Source organism: Nothobranchius furzeri, chromosome 4 (assembly GCF_043380555.1).
Source record: "Nothobranchius furzeri strain GRZ-AD chromosome 4, NfurGRZ-RIMD1, whole genome shotgun sequence".
NCBI lineage: Eukaryota > Metazoa > Chordata > Actinopteri > Cyprinodontiformes > Nothobranchiidae > Nothobranchius > Nothobranchius furzeri.
Genome location: NC_091744.1, coordinates 74,267,742 through 74,286,575, shown reverse-complemented (window position 1 = coordinate 74,286,575; position 18,834 = coordinate 74,267,742). Strand labels below are relative to the sequence as shown.

Here is an 18,834-nt window from a genome sequence, read left to right as displayed (position 1 = left end):
AGGGCTGGAACAGCTGCTAATACACCTGGATTGTGTTGCGCTCCCCCACATCTGTGATAACAGCGATCGCCCACCCCTTGCTGTGCAGCCAGTCCTGTTACAGCGAACCCCTGCTGCTGCGAGCCGTAGTGTTTGTGGTTCTGCTCAACAACGCAGACAAACCCAGGATTTGGCCGGCTTGGTTTTTGGTCCAAGGAGTCCGACGTGCTTTTTTTACTCAGGTCGGCTCTTAGCGCAGTTTGATCTTGTAGGCGGAGATCTCCATGGGGTCCAGGCTGATGGTGGAGTCGTTGGCCAGAGGTGTGCTAGAGTGCATCAGAGTCAGGGACATGGGCTGGAGTAGCTGCAGGTCCAGGTTCTTGAAGAGACTCGATACAGTCAGCTGCAGAAGGAAGTAGTGTAAGACGGACGTGAACTTTAAAGAAATTACATTTATTTGTCTACTTATTGACAAAACAGTGTTAATGTTTGTTGACGAAATATTTTCAGGTTTTTCATCTTGACAAACGAATTTTTGCAGACCAAACACAAAAGCTAAATGTACGTCCATTAAGACTAAATTATGACGAATATCAATGAAAATCCTATCAGAAAACGGAAAAGATAATAAAACGAGAAAAAGAACCGATCCTCAAACGGAACAGGCCGGACCAGACGGGAAAAGAACCAATCAGAGTCCAGGGCCGGCCCCTGTTTGAACAAGCTGCCAGCAACAGTTGAACTATTTATTTCTAAAAAGGAGAAAATGTCCACGGCTGAGGAGGAAACGCATTAGATGTGACAATCTGACAAGTATTTGCTTGGCGAGTACACATCCGGGGTTTGCCCTGGTTTTAAAAGCGTTACGGTGATAGGAACGAGCGGGAGAGGTCAGGAGTAGATTACTGCTGCTGCAACCGAACTGATAGAGCGGCGCATCGGTCGTTAATCGTTCTTTTGTGGCGCTGCTACGGCCGATATCAGCATTTTTTGTTCTAGTGGCGTTATTTAAAGATTTTTAAAAAGGCTTTTGTGCAATAAAACTCCTGAATACATCTCTTACCTTTAGCTTACCCCCTCACATTATTAGAGTAATACCTTCTAATGTTTTGATGTATGATGTCATTTCCTGTCACGTTTACAAATATTACTACACATTATACAGATGTTTATTTTTTAATAATGAGAGACACTTTCAAAATGGTCAGTGCTTTCAAAATGGTCAGTGTTCATTTTGGTATTTTCCATTAATTGCCGTTATTAAATGAATGATCCAAAGTGTGAAATGTGAATTTTTCATATTTCTATACAGTTCCAAGTAGGTGTAGTTAACATTTCCTTTGCACAAGTTGAAAACGATTGCATCAGCAGTATGGTTTATTTTAGTCCACTAAAATTAAAAAGGATATTAGTCAAAAGACTAAAACTAAATAAAAATATGTGTGAAGATGAACACTGGTAGCAGAAGCTCGAACTAAAATGTGGCCTCGTCTGTATTAACACTAAAACCTGTTCTTGAAGCAGGTAGGTTTCACAATTATGAGCAAAAATAAGTAGATTTAAAAACTTCTCAACCGAGTTATGAACAGTGGACCACCCCAGGTAGCGTCTAAAACACAAAGGGAATTTTTCATGCGTTTATGTTTCAGTAGCTGAGGAGAAACAGCCCACCTGTCCTTCGGTGGTGGTGCAGTTGAAGCCGAGGTTCTGAGCCTCAAAGCCACAGTCCAGCGCCAGGCGGTGTAAAATCAAGGCGGTGTACTGAGACGGAGACTGGGGATCCTGCTGCTCACGTAAACAGGAAAAGGATTAGAGTAAAGAACATCTCGAGTGTAAAACTTTGTTTTGTTCCATTTACCTGGCTCTGAATGCTCCGCAGGTTGAGCAGGTGGAAATCACAGGGGAGGACGGACTTAAGCGGGGCAAAGGTCTGAAGAGGAGGGACGCCTCGTCTTTTGGGCAGAACGGGCAGCGCCAAGACGTCATGGTTGAGGAGGGCGTCGGTCATGTGACTCACCGTAGACGGGAAGCTTGTAGTTGTGCTGTCCATCTGGAGAAAAGTGCAGATTATCGTTAGAGCATCATCTCTGGAGAGGTTTCTACAGAGGTCATAATAGGAACATCTACTTCTAGTCTCATCACACACACCCTTGTGATGTCACTTCCTACATCTTAAATTATCACAGTCTTTTAGGGATATGAGACATTGGGATGGCTAAGTGCTGCTTCTACAGCAGCCTACATCCAGATAAACCCCATCATTAGTTTACTTGGCTGTTCATCTAGACCTAGGAGGTGGAGGGGAGACTAAAGAAACTAAACTGGAGCTACAATTTAGACAGCTATGACTGACGCTGGTTTAAAAAAGCATCCTCGCTGTTGCCAAGGCAACATTACCTCATGAACTCCTTCCCTCAACATTTTAGAGATGAAAGAATGAAACAAGGACGAGAGTTTGGCAAAGAAGCCATCATGCTGAGTAATGGAGTGGAAAAAAGCAGAGAGGGGAAACAAAATTAGCGAGTGGAGAAAAGATACCCAAAAGACAGATGGAACTGTAATGATCACTGGAAGAGAGGAGAAGTGTTACTGGTGAGGCAGGGGGAGGACATCATCTTTGTTACATCAAATGTACACGAGGGATTAGATTATGGTTAGCTAGGATTTCTTCTTCCGGCTCTTGGAGAGTTCAGACGCTTTTTTCCTCCTCTCCTTCCTATCTTATCCCAAGGCTCTTTGTCTGCCTTTGGGTGTACGGCGCTTCTGCATTTTGTTCTGGAAACTGGAAATTACTTAAATGGATCTGGTCAGTTGGTCTCTCAACACGATTGACAAAATTTTTTCAAGGAGAAGGGGCTCCCGGTTGCCCCTCTGGGACAGAGCCAGCTGGGCATATCATGGACTCCTGGAAACAGTGGAACCTGATCTGCCTCTCTCAACTGTCAGTAGAGGATTCTGAAGACGTCTGGATATTCGTGGTGTTGGTGTCAGGTTTCATGCTGTTTGGCCTGAGCGGTTACCCGGCTTACCGGAAAATTAATGAGCTGTCGAGGAATATTGGCTCGATCCCGGAGCTCAGGGATGGATTACACCGCGCTGTGAATGCACAAACTCATATGATTGTCGAGATGAGTCGTAAGCTTGGAACTTTGGCTGAGATTCAGACTTTGGCACAGAAGGTTGATGCCATCAAGGATAGAGTTGACGGATCAGCACGGATTAGGATAGATTAATTTACGCCATTATTGGATTCAGAGGGGTTGGAGATCAACAGAACTTTAAGACAGAGAGGAAATTATCTCTGTCTGGCCCCAAAACAAGTTCTTATCTGAATCTGGTGCCCTTGAGCCTGTGAGGCTGAAGAGATTACTCCCCCTCAGAAGAAATGTGGAATGCTGACATCGCCATGGCAACTCTGTCTCCCTATCCCAGCCTGGGTGGGACTGCGACCAGTGAAGGCCGTTGAAACGTTTCCAGGAGTCACTGTGCTCTCAAAACCCAACTACCTCCCTCCCCTGTCCAAACGGAGGTGACGAGCGCTGCTTATCGCGGCTACATGCACTGATGTGTGGACAGTCCCCAACCCTACCTCCCCACCTAGTGGACACTTATGTTGTGTAATGTCTGAAGTCTGTTGCATTTCTGTCTGAGGTGTTTTTTGCATAGCAAAGCTGCCCCCCTGTGGAGGGTAACTCTGAAGTGCCTTTTTTTCCTCCACCTGACCCAATCCTCATATAAACCCTCTCATCTCTATTAAGGTAGCGCCACTCGGATTGCGAATGACCACTGTCACCAATTCTTGTCATGTGTCTATGCCTATGTATGTCTGATCTCAGAATTGTGTGTACTGAAACTCTAATTTCCCTCTGGGATTAATAAAGTATCTTTGAATTTGAATTGAACAATACAGCTTCAAAAAACATGTTTGTCATCATCGGGCCAACCTTGTTGCCGGGAGACCTCCTTTCCAGCAGCAGTCGGAAACGGTTTGCTGTCTTCTTGTTATCTTTCAGACCCTGACCCAGCCCCCGATTATCATCCTGCATCAGGCGCCGGTCCAGAATCACCTCCAGCTGACCTGAAAAATGATTTTAAACCCAAAATATATATATAAGCAAAACAATAGAGCAAAATAAGAACATTTCTAAGATAACGTTCTAGGAGGAAACCCAAAGCACAATGATCACAGACCGCTCTCCAGACTGGAAACACCCAGAGCCTGGGCCGTGTGCAGCGTGAGGCGGTGGCGGCTGTCCTGGATGTATGCCTGGCTGGGCATCGGATAGAAGTTACCCTGTAACGGAAGCTTTGGGTGGTGTTGGCGGGGCTGAATCTACCAGAGCAGATAACAGAACGGGTTATTTTCTTATTACACAGCAAGAACCAAGCGATTATTTCTTATTGGCCCTTTGAGTCGACCTGGAAGCCGTTTAGGTCCGTGTAGAAGACATCTCCACTCTGAATGCTGGTGACCAGTCGCATGGACAGCTCCTTATTGGTCTGATCTCTGATGTCCACCATTGTGGTCATGTCTACTGATAAACCTTCCACCCCTACAAATACACAATGAGGGAGATAACAGACAAATCAGAACTGGCATTTCGTCCAATATATTGGCTCGTGTCACGTCGCACCAGCTGGTGTATTTAACTATGAAAATAAAGGAGCTAGGGCTGGCTTCATGGTGCAGTTTGAGCGTTTATTACCTGGCACATTGTGTATGCGGACGGTCTGTTGGAAGTGCTGGTGTTGTGCCACCACTTCAGAGAAGAGAGGCCCTTCAGCCACGCGCACCACAGGTGGCTCCTTCTGGTTGTATGGCTGCAAACACAAAGAGGCAGAGAGCTGTGATGAAGATGACGAGGAAACGCTCAAAACAAGATGCAACTGGAAACGTAATACAGTCATGGAAGCAGGAGGTTTTAGATCTTTAATCCAGAGATGACACAGCAGCAGCCAGTCTGACAGGATTTCTACCCTGAGCTTCCCAGCAGGATAAAATAAGATGAAAACCACGGGAGATCCCGTCCCTCAGAGGAAACTACAGGAGCGACTCAATCGAGAGAGTACCTTTGCTTTCCCATCTGGCAGGAAGAGGTAAGCTCCACTTTTGTCTTTGGAAGGACGCGTACCGTAGACCATGAACTGCATGTGAACCTTCACTTCTAGGTTATCATCCTTCCGCTTGATGCTCTGCAGATGGAAAAGCAACAAAAAGCAGGAACAGATGAAAGGCTGATTTAGTAGCAACAAGACGAGCCCTGCTCACTTTGATGAGGGAGCTACGCTTTATGTGGAAATCCAGCTTGACTTAAAAGGAAACTTTGCAGTTTTGGCTTTTTTAACCCTTTAATGTCCGTTTTAGTTCACTGTGATAAAACCAAACCTGAAACTCCTCGCTGTGTGTTTGTGTTTTTAACACCTTCATCTAACTGCTGCAATGTCTCCTCAGCCTTCATTAGTGTCTACATGAGTGGTTCATCACAAAATCAGGCAAATCACCTGTGTTCATGATCTAAAACATGCAGGAATAATGTCTGAGCACTCGCCATTTAGAAAACTCCCAATATTTACTCTTGTCAGTGGTTGGATGCCCTTTTTACTTTTTAGCTTCATCAGATGAATGTTTTCTATCTCTTCTGAGGCTTCACCTGCTCAGAAGGGGCAGAAGGGGCTCAGACAGTTTTCGTTCACCCTGTAAAAGGATCGTTTTAGCGCATACCGACTCAAGAAAATGACCTAAAAATATGAAAAATCTGCTTTAATATAGAAGGAAGCAAAAAGAACACTCACCTCCAGCAGCCCGGTGGTTCCAGAGAAACCCAGCGTCAGCGTCTGACTGCTGATGTAGAAGGTCTGAGAGTCAGCCGGCTGAGAGCGGACAGGAAGTGGATCCAGGGCCCGAGCGGTGATGCTCTGACTAGGCAGCCTGAGAACGATGTCGGAGCGGAAGGTCATGGGCGAGTCCGCGGAGTCGTAGAGATGGAAAACCGCCAGACCAAGAGCCGGCAAACGCACCATGAATGTTGCCTGGGCAGAAGAAAGGTTTGATATGAATTTATAACAAAGAACAGCAAACAAGAGCAAAACCCAAAACACTCCCGTCTAAAAGTTCCTTTTAATTAAACGAGTGCTGAACAAACGGCTCCGATTTAAAGTTAAAAGCTTTGGAATTAAAAAGTGAACAAAGGTGGAGTTAATTAGAGCCTTTGTATTTTGGCTTCCATGGAAACTGAAATTTTTTTTTAAGTGAGCGAACAGCTTTATAGTTAAAAACACAAATAAAAGTGACACTGAAGCAAAAGCTTAAATACTTGAAGATACAAGCAAAGATTCAACTTTAGTTGTTTTTTTTTTACTCTGAAGGACGACTTTTGTTTAGACCCTGACTGAATAGACTGATGTGAAGAAAACAAATATAGATAAAGCTTTAAAGAAAATATTTAACTAGAAAAGCAGATAAGATGCATTCTTTGAGACTTTTTCTTCCCTGAAGTATAAAAGATTAACAGCAGCAAAGCTGTGTGCAGGTTTGGGGCTTTTGTTTACCCCTTTTCCCAGACACAATACAGACTTCTCTGCAGAAACCAGCAGTCTCGTAAACATCAGTCATCTTACCTCAAACACTTCGGCACTCATTTGAGTCCCAGAGCTCCACTGAGGACTCAGCTGCACCGGGAGAGTCTGTCCGTCCTCAGTGAGCATCCGTACCCGCATCGTGTTCACCAACACTGTCACCGTGCACAGACGCTCCTGCTCGATGGGGTTGAACAGAACCAAGTACCTGGCGGACAGACAGGAGGAAATAGCAATCAGGAGCTCAGAAGGATGTAGGAGTGGCAGCAGCTGTGAGAGGGTGGAATAAAACCTCGGCCCTGCTGGGTCCAGCTCGATTAAGGTGCGCTGAGGCAGAGAGTCTTGAGTAGCACGTCTGTCATCCTGCAGGTGTTGAATACGTTTCAGAACATATTCAGAAAATGCAATAATTTTGTTTTTTTTTTCTTTTCATCCGCTAACGATGCGATGACAGATGCATCAGTGGACGTTTCCACTCACCGTCTCCAGAAAGGGCTCTGTCTGGTAGAAGCGATAAAACTCTTTGTTCTTCATCACCAGGAAATGAGCAGCATTGATGATGACTCTCTTCAAACCGATGAGTGCTCGTAGCAATCTGAGATGGAAAAGTGAGATGCTCACATCATGACCAATGAGAATTAATTAACAAGTGATGTTCTTCCTCAGCTCTCCGAGTCCTACTTGGTGCCGTAGTCGATGACGACATTCTCCTTCGCGGTGCCAGTAATGGCGTCGTGGTGCTGGAAGAGGCCGACTGACCGTCTTGCATCAACGAGAAGGGCGTAGTCGGAGACAGGGTAGCGTCCTTCCATCCCTGCATGGCGAGCGTTTGCCACCGCCAGGCTGTAGAGGATCTCCGCCCCCCTGGAGGACAATCAAATAAGAACATATTTGCTCAGTGAACTACAGACAGGGTATCTGCAGGTTTAAGGGAGCCAAATTTAAGACTTTTTAAGACCTTTTTTTATGGCCACTTTGACCAAATTTAAGCTATTTTTAAAAATTAAATTGAAGCTATAATTTCCAGCTATTGCCTGGAACCGGTGCTAACCACGTCGCAAACTTGGGATTAACCATCCAGTTACCATTAAACTTGCACTTCCCCATGGTGCAAGCTCCCACTAGCTTAACCAGCTAATGTGCTCATCTAAAAATAGCCCCCTTTCACAACCAACTGAATGTGTACGGTTCCACTTACGTCAACATCATACACAAAAAATGCTGAACACGGACTAGAAACTCACGAAAATTATATAGAAATAAAATAATCTTGTTTATTAGGTCTTTGGTAATTTAAGACCTTTGGAAACTGTATTTAAGGATTATGTCATTTTTAAGGATTTTTAAGGCCTTAAATTTGGAAAAGCAAATTTAAGACTTTTTAAGGACCCGCGGATACCCTGTACAGACTCAGTTTTTGTTTAATTTTGCAAAATGAGACAGATTATTAAAACAAATTCAGAAAAAATCTTAGATTTTTACATTTTACAAGAATTTTCTCTGTTGACTTCATGAGTGATGCACCATTAAAAATCGACTCTACCTGAGATGCGACTCAATCACACGGTCCAGGCTTTTGTAAAAGGGGCGAGAGGTGTAATAACCAGTCCAGTAGTGGTCTTCCCGATCCGCGTAGGCAAAGAAATCCCCACTGAGCACAGGGAAGTCCCCTGGTCGAGATCCTGGAGCCACTCCGTAAGCCTTGTACAACGCACTAAAGTAATCTGTGAGAGTCCCAAACTGAGCCTGGAGGAGTCAGGAAGAGTAGACAGTTAAAAAAACACAAACAGCTAAACAAAATAAATAAAAGTCTCATTGTTATGCGCAGGCTTTTCATCTTACATCACACATTACATCTTTTGTACCAGACATCAAGCGATGACAGATTCTTTGTTCTGTCAGCGAGTTAAAAAGCCGACTGCATAATTCATTCTCACTGCAATTCTGAGCACACTTCATCCTGATAGGCATGAAAACAACGAGAAAGAAAACAAGGAGTGTTTTGGCAGCCTGTGCACCATTTCCTCACCCGAACGTGCAGCTCGGGGTGAGAATTCATGTAGTCAAACAGCTTCTGGTAATTGATGTACTGCTGATCCCACTCCAGGGCTTTGTCGTAGCGGAAGTCGTCTCCGAGAGGAACGAGCAGCACCTTGCTGCGGTAGAGTTTCGACTTTTTACGGTACTGATCCAAAAGCAGCTGTGCTCTGCATAAAAAGAGGAGGAGGAGGATGAGAAGGAGCAGAAATTTGCATTTGACGGTTTGGTTAGGAAATTGCGACGCTGCATGATTGAAACGGATCTAATTGACTCTGGAGGCATTTTTCAATGAAAAAACCTCTAAAAGCTCCATGATGAGGCTCTAGGACATGTCCACCTCCCTCAGTTCATTTTCACTCTGGCTGTTGTCGCTGGCACCAGTTCAAGTCGAGTTTATTAAGAGGCCATTACAGAAAACACAGTCCACTGACAAATCTCCTGTGACCTAGACACCACGCAGAAAGAACTACACCCGCTGACCACTACTAATGCTTTTGACTAATGAATATTTTAAACTAATCTCAACAAACCAAACCTGTTCATTTGGATTTAACCCGTTAATTTCATGGATTTATTCAATCCTAAAAGGTAAACTCACCTTTCTGCCACGTTGGCCTCCACCACTGCTTTTGGAGGCACTTTCCAGGGACAGTTGATGCGACCGCCGGGTAATCTCTTAAAGTCGAACTGACAGCAGATCTTCGGATCGGGTCCACAGGTGTGAGGCACATCGTAGCTATAAAAGGGCATCATGTGGGAAAACATGTCCGTGCTCGACCCGGTGTCTGTTAATGAAGCACAGATAGAAAATGAATCCTAAGACCTGTTAAGTTGTTAATATATGAGCACTGACTCATCACAAACTGATATAAGAAAATGAGTAAATCCATGACTGCTGTTAAGTTCCTTCAGAAAGGATAACAGACAGCTGCTGAGGCTATTTCAGTGTTTACTTTACAAAATTCACCTTGGTTTTTAAAAATGTCAGAAAAGTAGCTTGGCTCGTCCTTAAATGAGCTCATAGTCGTCGCTGGCGCTAGTCCACTCACCCCATGCCTGCCTCCACATAAACTCCAGACTGCGGGTGGAGGAAAAGTGTTTTTTAATTGAGTAGTGGATCCTTTGGATGAGCATGCTGGTCAGGTTGGCCCTCTTCAGGAGATAAGGCATGGTGGCGCTGTGACCAAACGGGTCCACCGCCCACCCGCTGATAGGAGTTATACCTGTGACATCAAACAGGAAGCAAGCATTTCAGTTATACGCTTGGATAAAGACAGAAATACGATTTTTTTCTTTAAAGGAAATCCCCCTCCGCACCGAGATGCACTGAAAGTACCACAGATCATTTTGTCACCCACAGAGCGTAACGCTGCAACTGCTGCATGTGGGATGATGTCGAGCCTCAATTTACCATCAAGCACACAGGTGAGAGGAATAATTTAGAGTCGTGTGAAGGCGAGAGTCCCAAAAATGTTCCCATAAGAGCCACTTAAAGCGTTTCCACATCATTCCCCTGAATATTAACGACAGGGCCTTAATAAGGAATCATTTCTGATCCGGTGCATACCTAGATTTCTTTCCAACCACTGATGCCCTTCGATGAGCTGGTCAATCATGGCGAAGTAGTGAGCGTTGGCTTCATCCGTCATCACCCAGCCTCCGGTCACCATCTCCATCTGTCCTCCAAGGATTAGCCTGTGTTCAAAAGACGAGATTAAAGAATCAAGGTGAGAATAATCCAGCTCTAACGTGGCAAAGTCACACTAACCAGGTAACCAGCTACTTTCAGAGCTTCCCATAATCTATTAGATATCCCCTCCACTATGCTGCTCTTAAAGGTGTCGAACACTTGTTTAATCAATACATTTGCAGTGGTCTCTAGTAGGAATTAATGCCTTGGTAGTCACGGTCAGGATAAAAAAAAAAAGCCCAGATGCACCTGAATCAGGAAGTCCAAGTCAGCTGGAGGAGAAAATAGTTTCAGACGGCAGGTTTTGGAAACTTATTTCCTGATATTTGAACATTCACCTCTGATTGGCTAAAAGTAACCCAACTCTACCACTGACTGTTTGCTCTGCAACATTAATGTTTTACCTCAACTAATCGCACAAGCCTGGAGGAGTTCTGTGTGGTGGAGTTGCTAATGCTAACAGTTAGCTTCTACTAGCCAAGATATTCTGTGCCGACTCCTGGACGCTTAACCAACAACAGCCTTCCTCGTTGTGAGTCAAGATGGGTGAAAACATGAACGTTAAGTGACAGTGTGATGAACATCTGTCAGGAGTTTCACAGTCTACTCTCCATCAGACGCTATGCAGGAGATAGGTGTAGGAGACTATTTTTATGTTCAGCCTGCACGAGAAACTCAGAGTGACTTAATAACGGTTTTTCCTCATGTTCCACACCTTTAAAATGTGTAAATCTGACTTTTAAGAGAGAAAATGGCCGCTTGCTTCACAAAGCTGAAACTCACTTTCGCATGGCCTCCTGTTTGTACACGTCTGCAGTCTCCCACCACTTGGCGAAGAAGGAAATCTCAGACCAGATGAACTTCCGGCGAGGATCCTCGGCCAGCTTCACGACCACGTTGTTCAAAATGTGTTGCGTCTGGTCTGTGAAGTACTTGTCAAAAGTCTTGACCCAACCTATCAACACAGGACCAAGCTCAGAAGCACTAGAAACAGAATACTGTTTTTATCTAGCCAACAGATAAAAATAAAAAAAGGCAGGCAGACTCAAAGCTGCAAAAATAATGTGCAGCAACGACTCCGAAATAAACTTATATTTTATTCAAGCAGAGCTAGTCCATTCAGAGCAGAAATAGCTCCGGGAAAGCGACTGAAACGTTCTTACTTTAATGTTTAAATCTAGTGACGTAACGTCTTGCATCCTATTCCAAAAGTGTCACATTAATATTTGCTGCAAAAACACTTGTCTAGAAATCAGGCTGCAAAACAGCCCTGAATAAAGCCCATCCCTACTGTTAATGGACACAATTTGCAAGTCTCTGCATCCTGTCAACATATCAATCAGCACCTGTCAAAGTAGAAAACACCATCACAGGCTGGTAAACATGCTCCATGGAAACACTGGAGACTAAAACATTTTAGCCCAGCTGATCTATAAATAGCGCCAGGTTTCCAAAAGCAATGTACCCCTAATTCTATTATTTACCGCCATGCCGTCAATCATATCAGCATTATGCTGATGAAAATAGCGGATGATTTAAATTGACTTGTGCATCCTTCTTACTACCCTCCAGCGCAGACGAAATCACGACTTTCTCTCCACAAACCGAGACAAACTCCTCTGTGAGCAACTGACCTGGATCATTGTGAGAGTGGGGGACAACAAATACTTGTAGCGGTTCGTTGTCCCACTCGTCCGGTTCGTAAGTAATGTCAAAGCCCTGCTTCCATACCCCACCATCAGGGTTATCAAACTTTAGCAGGGAGTACACATCCAGCATCTAAAAATGAAACAAGCGCTTGTTAAAAAGAAAAGCTCAAAAAAAAAAGAGGAAATACACACAGCAATCCAACCAAAGTAAACATGTTAGTCAAGATATTAAAGTTCACAAAACAAGAAGACTACGGGTACCAACTTATATCAGCAGGTGGAAGAGTTGAGATGTTTGCTGGCAATTACCTAGACCAAAATTACTTTAATTATAAGAATCAATTAAAAAGAAAAATATAAAAATTTGTTCAGATCTACTTCGAATTAAAACATTTATGTAATATATCAATTCAATTTAAAACATTCATAATAAATTAACAAACTTAAATTTCCACTTGGTTGATTAGTGACAGGAACCAAACATGGCTAGAAAAAAACTGCTATAAAAGCAGAGAAAAGCTGCTACGAAAGACCAGAAGTTCAAGCAGAAGGAAAAAAAAGTGTTATTCTTCAGGAATGTTGATGCTAGAAAATATAACTATAGGAGAAAAAGAAATCCCTGAACACTATAACACAGAATTAGTTGGGATTGTAAACAGAAATAATTAACCTACAGCATTTGTGACATTTCTAATATTGCCCGTGTGTTTTGCTCTCGCTCTGGTTTGTTAAAACTCCACCACAAAACACAGAAAATAAATCATTCTAAAGACAATAAAACTAGAACAAGATAAATGTGACAAATCTGATTTTTTTTTGTGAATTACGTAATTTCTGTTATTGTTTGGAGCTGAAATTAAAACAAAACTAATCCAATTAAATGCAAAGCTCAGACAAAAGGTGCTCAGAAGCGTCTCATGAGGATGATAAAGAGTCACGAGTGTTTGGCTGACCTCCAAAGATCTCAGATAACAACCAATGGGATCGAAAGGTGAAAAAGCATCAATTCAAAGAAACCCTCCACACTATTCACAAGACCCAAAGGATCTATTACTGAAGCCTTGGTGCCAGACATTTGCAATAGATCCTTTGGGATGTTATGTAGCCGTGTCCCAATTGCTCCATTTTCTTTTACCAGTATGAAAATAAAAACTATTCAGTAGCAACTGGTTGGCCTTAAATTACACTTGATCATTTCACATTTCAGCTGTTTTGTAGCAAAGCTCGTTCACCTGAACGTCTGTTTTAGCACGACTTGCCACAGCAAACTGGCAATCCTGAGGCTTTACGGCGAGGAAAGTGGGATGGCCATCAAAGGGTAGGACCCAGGATCCATTGGCACTTTTAAATGGCAGGTGGCCACTGGGAGACACAGCTCCTGTGTCTGTCAGCTCCATCACAGAGTCCTTTATGTGGCTGATAATTTGATGATTTTCTTCCAGGAGCTGCTCCAGCTGCTCTATCCGGTTCTGCAGGACTGAGATTTGGCTCTGAAAAAAAAAACATTTTAGAGATGCATCTAAGGTCACCTCAAATCTAAATGCTGACTTTCTCAAAACAAAAACCAAGAGAAAAACTCAGATTAAGCTAATCTAAAAAAGCTAAGATTTAAAGCTACAGTAAAATCATGTCATGAATTTAAAACTTGCATTGCATAAATTGAATACATGAATCTTGTTATGAATCAAGTCTAATCAGGGCTGAATAAATTTACAGATGTTTAAGTTCATTCAGCGCTAAACATGTGAGGCAGAAAAATATAATAAAACAGACCAGCAGCAAGATCAACTGTGGAGTGAATTTTCACATAATGTTTGCGTACCATTACAGCTCTTATCCTTACCCGTGGAAAATTCCCCCCACTCTGTCGCCGTGCAGGGTCATGCTGGACTCGGTCCAACATCAGGTAGAGTGAGAACACTGCCACACAGAATATGGCTCCTCCACACACAGTCACCTGTTTCCTCAGCTTCATTCTCCTATGAAGCAATCTTCTTTGCAGAATTAAAAATGTCTCCAAAAAAAAGGTTAAAACAGACGTTGACAGCAGATAGTTTTGCTTTCACAAAAGTAAAAAAAAGTTGGATCAAAATCCTCAACAGCACCGAAGTGAAAAATGAAAATCTTACATCCACAGCAATTTAAAATGTTTAGTCTCACTCATGTGATGCCTGCAGCCTCCACTAATCTTACTGGGAACCACTGATGGGAGCTACAGCAGTAGTGGTAGTGGAGAAGGAGCAATAGCTGGCAAGGAGTCTGTTGAATCAGGCCAAACCACATCCACCAGGGGGCTATTTCAAAGTGGCCCTTGTCCTCAACCATTCATATCGATAAGATTGCAGAAAAAAAGAGGAGAAAAAAAGTCCAATGCAGACGGAGGTCAAACAGGGAGACTAGTGTTCCTGCTGCATGATTGTTGTTAATGTGGGCCTGCTTAACTGGTCCAGTCCCCACTCTCACAGCAAAGTCTAATCCTCCAGCAGAGCCAGAGTAAACACCCTTTAGCTCAAATGTCCTTGTGTACCACAACAGTTTGCACACCGAGCATTAGCGGTGCAAAGGAACAAGCTGAGAAAAAAGATCCGCTTGGCTGAGAGCAGTACCAGCAGATTTTTTTAATCAAGCCTCAGCTCTGCCCCAAAGCAGCTCCAGGAATTATAATGAGACAAACGCTATCCTGCTCTCAGCGGCATAATGACTGCATATCTACTGTGGCAGCATGGGCAGTGCCTGTCCTTAATCACCAGCAACAATTTTCTCTTCAGCTGCTGGGAAAAAAGATTTAGGTAAATGCAGCATTACAAATAAGCAAAAATGTACAAAGAATTTCAATAAAATAACAAAATGCAAATGTCTGTGGAAAAGTCAGGAATGCCAATGGCATTAATTTTACAAGATTTTCTCAGTGAGTAAATCCACCATTATAATCCTATAGCTTCCAAAGATGGGACCTAATTACCGCACACGCGCAGTTGTGATAGTAACCTGTAACTTAAGATGTCTTAAGCATTTCTGGAAATAGATTGCAAATCAGAATGAGGCTAGCCACTTCTTAGTCCATATGGATCAGAAAAATGTCCAAAAATAAAGGTTTTGTTGCTAATGTGCTCGAATAAAAAACACACGAGGAAGAAAACGCAAATGCTCGACGAATCAAAAACTGCTCACATGATCATGACAGCATATTAGCTGAAAATGCACTCTGAAATATACAACGTGTATCGGTAATTATTCGTCAGGTTACTGACCGATATATCTAACATTGTTTAACTGGTTTGGGTTGCTAGCCAAGTAGGATTGCTTAATGGAAACCCCTAAAAGACTAGAGTTTAAATGTTAAAACATCCCATCAAAGTCCAAAAACACTAATGATGCATAAAATCCATACACCATAAGTAACACATAGTTACCATGTGCCATTCTCTGTCAAACTTTAGTCAACATTAACTACGATGTGTCACAAACACGCAATGACATGCTAGCGCTAGCTTCCTACATATACACAAAACAGGCAATTCAGCCAATTTACTGTTTAAATTCCAAAGTTCGGACAAGGTTAGTGGCTTGAAAGGTTCAAATTAGACATCATTTAGGTAGGCGGTTGCTTTCTGCTCCGCGACAGATGTGCCATACGTGACAGACTTGATGACAGATTGACAATACGTGGCTGACATTTAGTGGCTAACCTTAAATTTGTAATTTAAACCTCGAGAAAAAATGCTGCAATAGCATGTTTCCTTGCGAATTAGGTAGGGGGGGGAAGCACGTTACCCCTTAAAGGACGAACAATACTCCGACCGGAAGAGAGTAGTCCAACAGTCGGTGAGCGCTTTTAGCTGCAGGCTGACTGATTACAGAAGTAGCTTAGCATCTTAGCGTTCAGCAACGCTGAGCTGCCGCAAAGCTTTCTGGGAAAACATGGCTTTGTGCGCGTGCACCAACCTTTCATCATGCTTCCGGATTTTGGGGTGTTTTATACAATTTAAAGATAAATAGACTGAATCTTATTGCATTTGCGGAATCCAAATCACATGACCATTTTTAAAAAATTGAAACGTTTTTAAAAAAATAAAATGCTCAGTTTTTACATTATGTTCAAATTCAAACACTGAAAAATCTACTGAAAAGTGCCAACACTACCTGGCGTACAGGTCAAAGTTTTGAGTTTCAAAAGTATTTGTGTTTGTGTTTGTGAACAAGTAAATTATATGTTTTCTTAGGGAAAATACCAAACTGTATTTAGTAGTGTTTGTATCCAAAAGTGTGGTAGAAACTTTTATTGTGACTGTTTTTAATCAGCCACACTCTTTGTGTTAGACCTGCAAATGTCCATCATCTATTTTTCTGAGTGAACAAGAAGAAATAGGATTCCTTTAAAAAAAACTACAATAAAAACACAACAAAACATCATATTTTGATATGGAGTGTGGATATTTAGAACAGCATAATTAAAAACATAAATAATCAATGCTTATTCAAGATCATCAATGTTTTCTTTAAAAAACAAATTCTGATCCGGTATTGCCCAATACTGCTCAAGAGAGAAGAAAACTTTATTGTAAAGTATTACAATCCTTTTGTGCAACTTTGTCACCTATAGGCTCAGTCTAGCGTGACGTCTTTAGTCACAATCGTGTTCCTAACTGAATTATTTAGTACAACTCGATAAGCATGTCAGTGAAAGAGACAATTTCCTTATTATATACAACATCAGTAACTGGTCTAAGTTTTTTTTTTTTTGAAAAAGAAACATTTTAAACTTCATCAAAATATATTTGATAGGCACTGTTAAAAAACACAACTGATACCACAAATATTTCAATGTAATGTACTTTTTTTTACATTGCCACCTGCCTCCAGCATCAAATCAAAATTTAAGATGAGCCTGACTCTTACTCCTAATGTGCAGGTTAATACCTGAAAAACAAACTGAGGGGATTGTGCTGGCGCTTTGCATGATCTTTTTGTTTTGATGGCTCATTCGGGGATGCTTTTTGTGTTTAGAAACAGGAGATGAGCTAACAGTTCAATAATTAATCAGCAGCCTGTGCGGGCAAGACAGGAACAGATGGCAGTGTTTTTGGTTTAATTCTGGTCACAGGAGACTGATTATTTTTAATAGGATCTGCAAAAACATTCAAAGTGCATTGATGAAGGTGTGTGAAGGTGTTATTAGGTTCGGCTCCAGGGAATATACCAGTAATTTCTCACAAAACACAGTGGAGATAGGGAACAAATGTTTGCACAGCTGCTTTTGATTTTGTTGAGATTTGGGAAGGTTTTTTTGGAGCTTGAGTCACTGGTGCTGTTTGTTGAGTCTCATAGATCTCCTGCAGATCTGCTTTGTTTGTGATCTTACATGCAGCTGATTCTTTAGGGGACTCAGAGACTGTCCTGGCAGCAGATTCTTCCCAATTAACAAAGGATCCATGGTAATTTGAGTTTAAACAGGTGTACCTGAATGCAAAGTCCCAAAGGGAACCATATCTCATCTCCCAGGCAGCAGACAAACAACAATAGTGTGACTGAGAGTTCCCAGAGGACTGATACTGAAATACCATAGGATACTTCCTTCAGTGGGTTTCCCTGCAAGTTGCAAAATAATACGTGTGACAGTGTAATACACACTGTGAGTAAATATGAACAACTTCTTTTTTTATACCTTCCCAGCAAGAGCCAGATCTTTTACAGCAAGTTTCAGACTTTCTGAAAGTTTTTCTTTGGATTTCAAATTCAATTCAATTCAAAAATACGTTATTAATCCCAGAGGGAAATTGATTGATGTAGTAGCTCAAAATGATAATAATGATAAAGTCATCAAAGAGTTGTTGTATATTACAATGGCTGTTGGCAGGAAGGATCTCCAGTAGCGGTCAGTGTTGCAGCAAAACTGAAGAAGCCTCTGACTGAAGACACTCTTCCGTTGTCGGACAGTCTTGTAAAGAGAATGCTCAGGGTTGTCCATAATTTTCTTGATTCTCTGGAGAATCCTTCTTTGCATTATCTCCTCCAGTGGTTCCGAAACTGCCGAAACTCTGGCTGAGTCCTTGAAAGGGCTTGGAGTTCCTCCATCTTGTTGGCCAGTCATCTCACATTGCCCATTATGATCGATGGAAGAGGTGGTTTGAATTTCCTCTTTCTCTGTCTCCGTTTTGCTTCCGCTCTGCACCCACGCTTCTTGCGTTTTAGCTCATTTGGGATTTGTGGCTTCAGTTGGGGTATTATGTCAGCCTTTCCAATGTTAATCAGCTGCTCCTGATTGTAAACCAGCGGGTTGCCATGGTTACGAGTCATAACAAATGCTCAAAAAGTGAAAAAAGCTAAAAAATAGCAGTAAAAATCCTCCAAGCTTCACAGCACCAGAAACAGAAAAGTAAAGTGTCCAAAAAAATACGGTTTTTCTTGAGAAACTAGAAGAAAAAATGCCCAAGAAAAGGCAAAACTTACATATAGTCAACAGAGCTACTCCAACATGCAGTTCCGGAAATTAGTCTGCTTATTCACTCAATGTTTTCGTTTTTTTGTCCAGTCCTTGTGCACTACTTTTACAGAGTATTTTGGAAACTTAGCATAGTTTATTTATATAGCACATTTAAAATGCAGCATGGGAGCTGCCCAAAGTGCTGCAGGCTAAAACAAAACACACCCATTACAAGGAGCTAAAACAAAGGATAAAAATCTCAATTAAAAGCAGAGAAAACATGATGAATACTAAGAGCACATTAAAACAATGACACAATAAAACTCTAAAACGAATCACTGTCTAAACAATGTCCCAGCCAGGTGATCTTAGTTTGGAAACTTGACTAAAATAAGTGTCAAGTAAAAAAAAAATGTATATAAACTATCTACAGCAAATGTGATGTGTTTAAAAGTCAAGAAGTCATTAAGCACACA

The 18,834-nt window shown here is 42.1% G+C and overlaps 1 protein-coding gene across 2 annotated transcripts; it reads right to left on the bottom strand.

Moving 5' to 3' along the window:
• On the bottom strand, positions 1-14,125 carry man2a2 (mannosidase, alpha, class 2A, member 2). Of its 2 annotated transcripts, XM_054733205.2 has the most exons (23): positions 13,778-14,125; positions 13,167-13,424; positions 11,920-12,064; positions 11,069-11,240; positions 10,163-10,290; positions 9,645-9,818; positions 9,194-9,380; positions 8,585-8,762; positions 8,099-8,301; positions 7,237-7,419; positions 7,036-7,150; positions 6,848-6,918; positions 6,598-6,763; positions 5,773-6,009; positions 5,050-5,172; positions 4,686-4,800; positions 4,399-4,532; positions 4,171-4,312; positions 3,924-4,057; positions 2,377-2,454; positions 1,838-2,029; positions 1,651-1,764; positions 1-382 (listed from the first exon to the last, which is right to left on the bottom strand). In XM_054733205.2, exons 1-23 carry the CDS (start codon positions 13,907-13,909, stop codon positions 230-232), a joined length of 3,534 nt encoding a protein of 1,177 aa, XP_054589180.1. In that variant the 5' UTR covers positions 13,910-14,125; the 3' UTR covers positions 1-229. The 2 variants fall into 2 exon arrangements, with proteins under 2 accessions (XP_054589180.1, XP_015820296.1); XM_015964810.3 differs by lacking the exon at positions 2,377-2,454.
• Between the last annotated feature and the right edge of the window lie 4,709 nt (positions 14,126-18,834).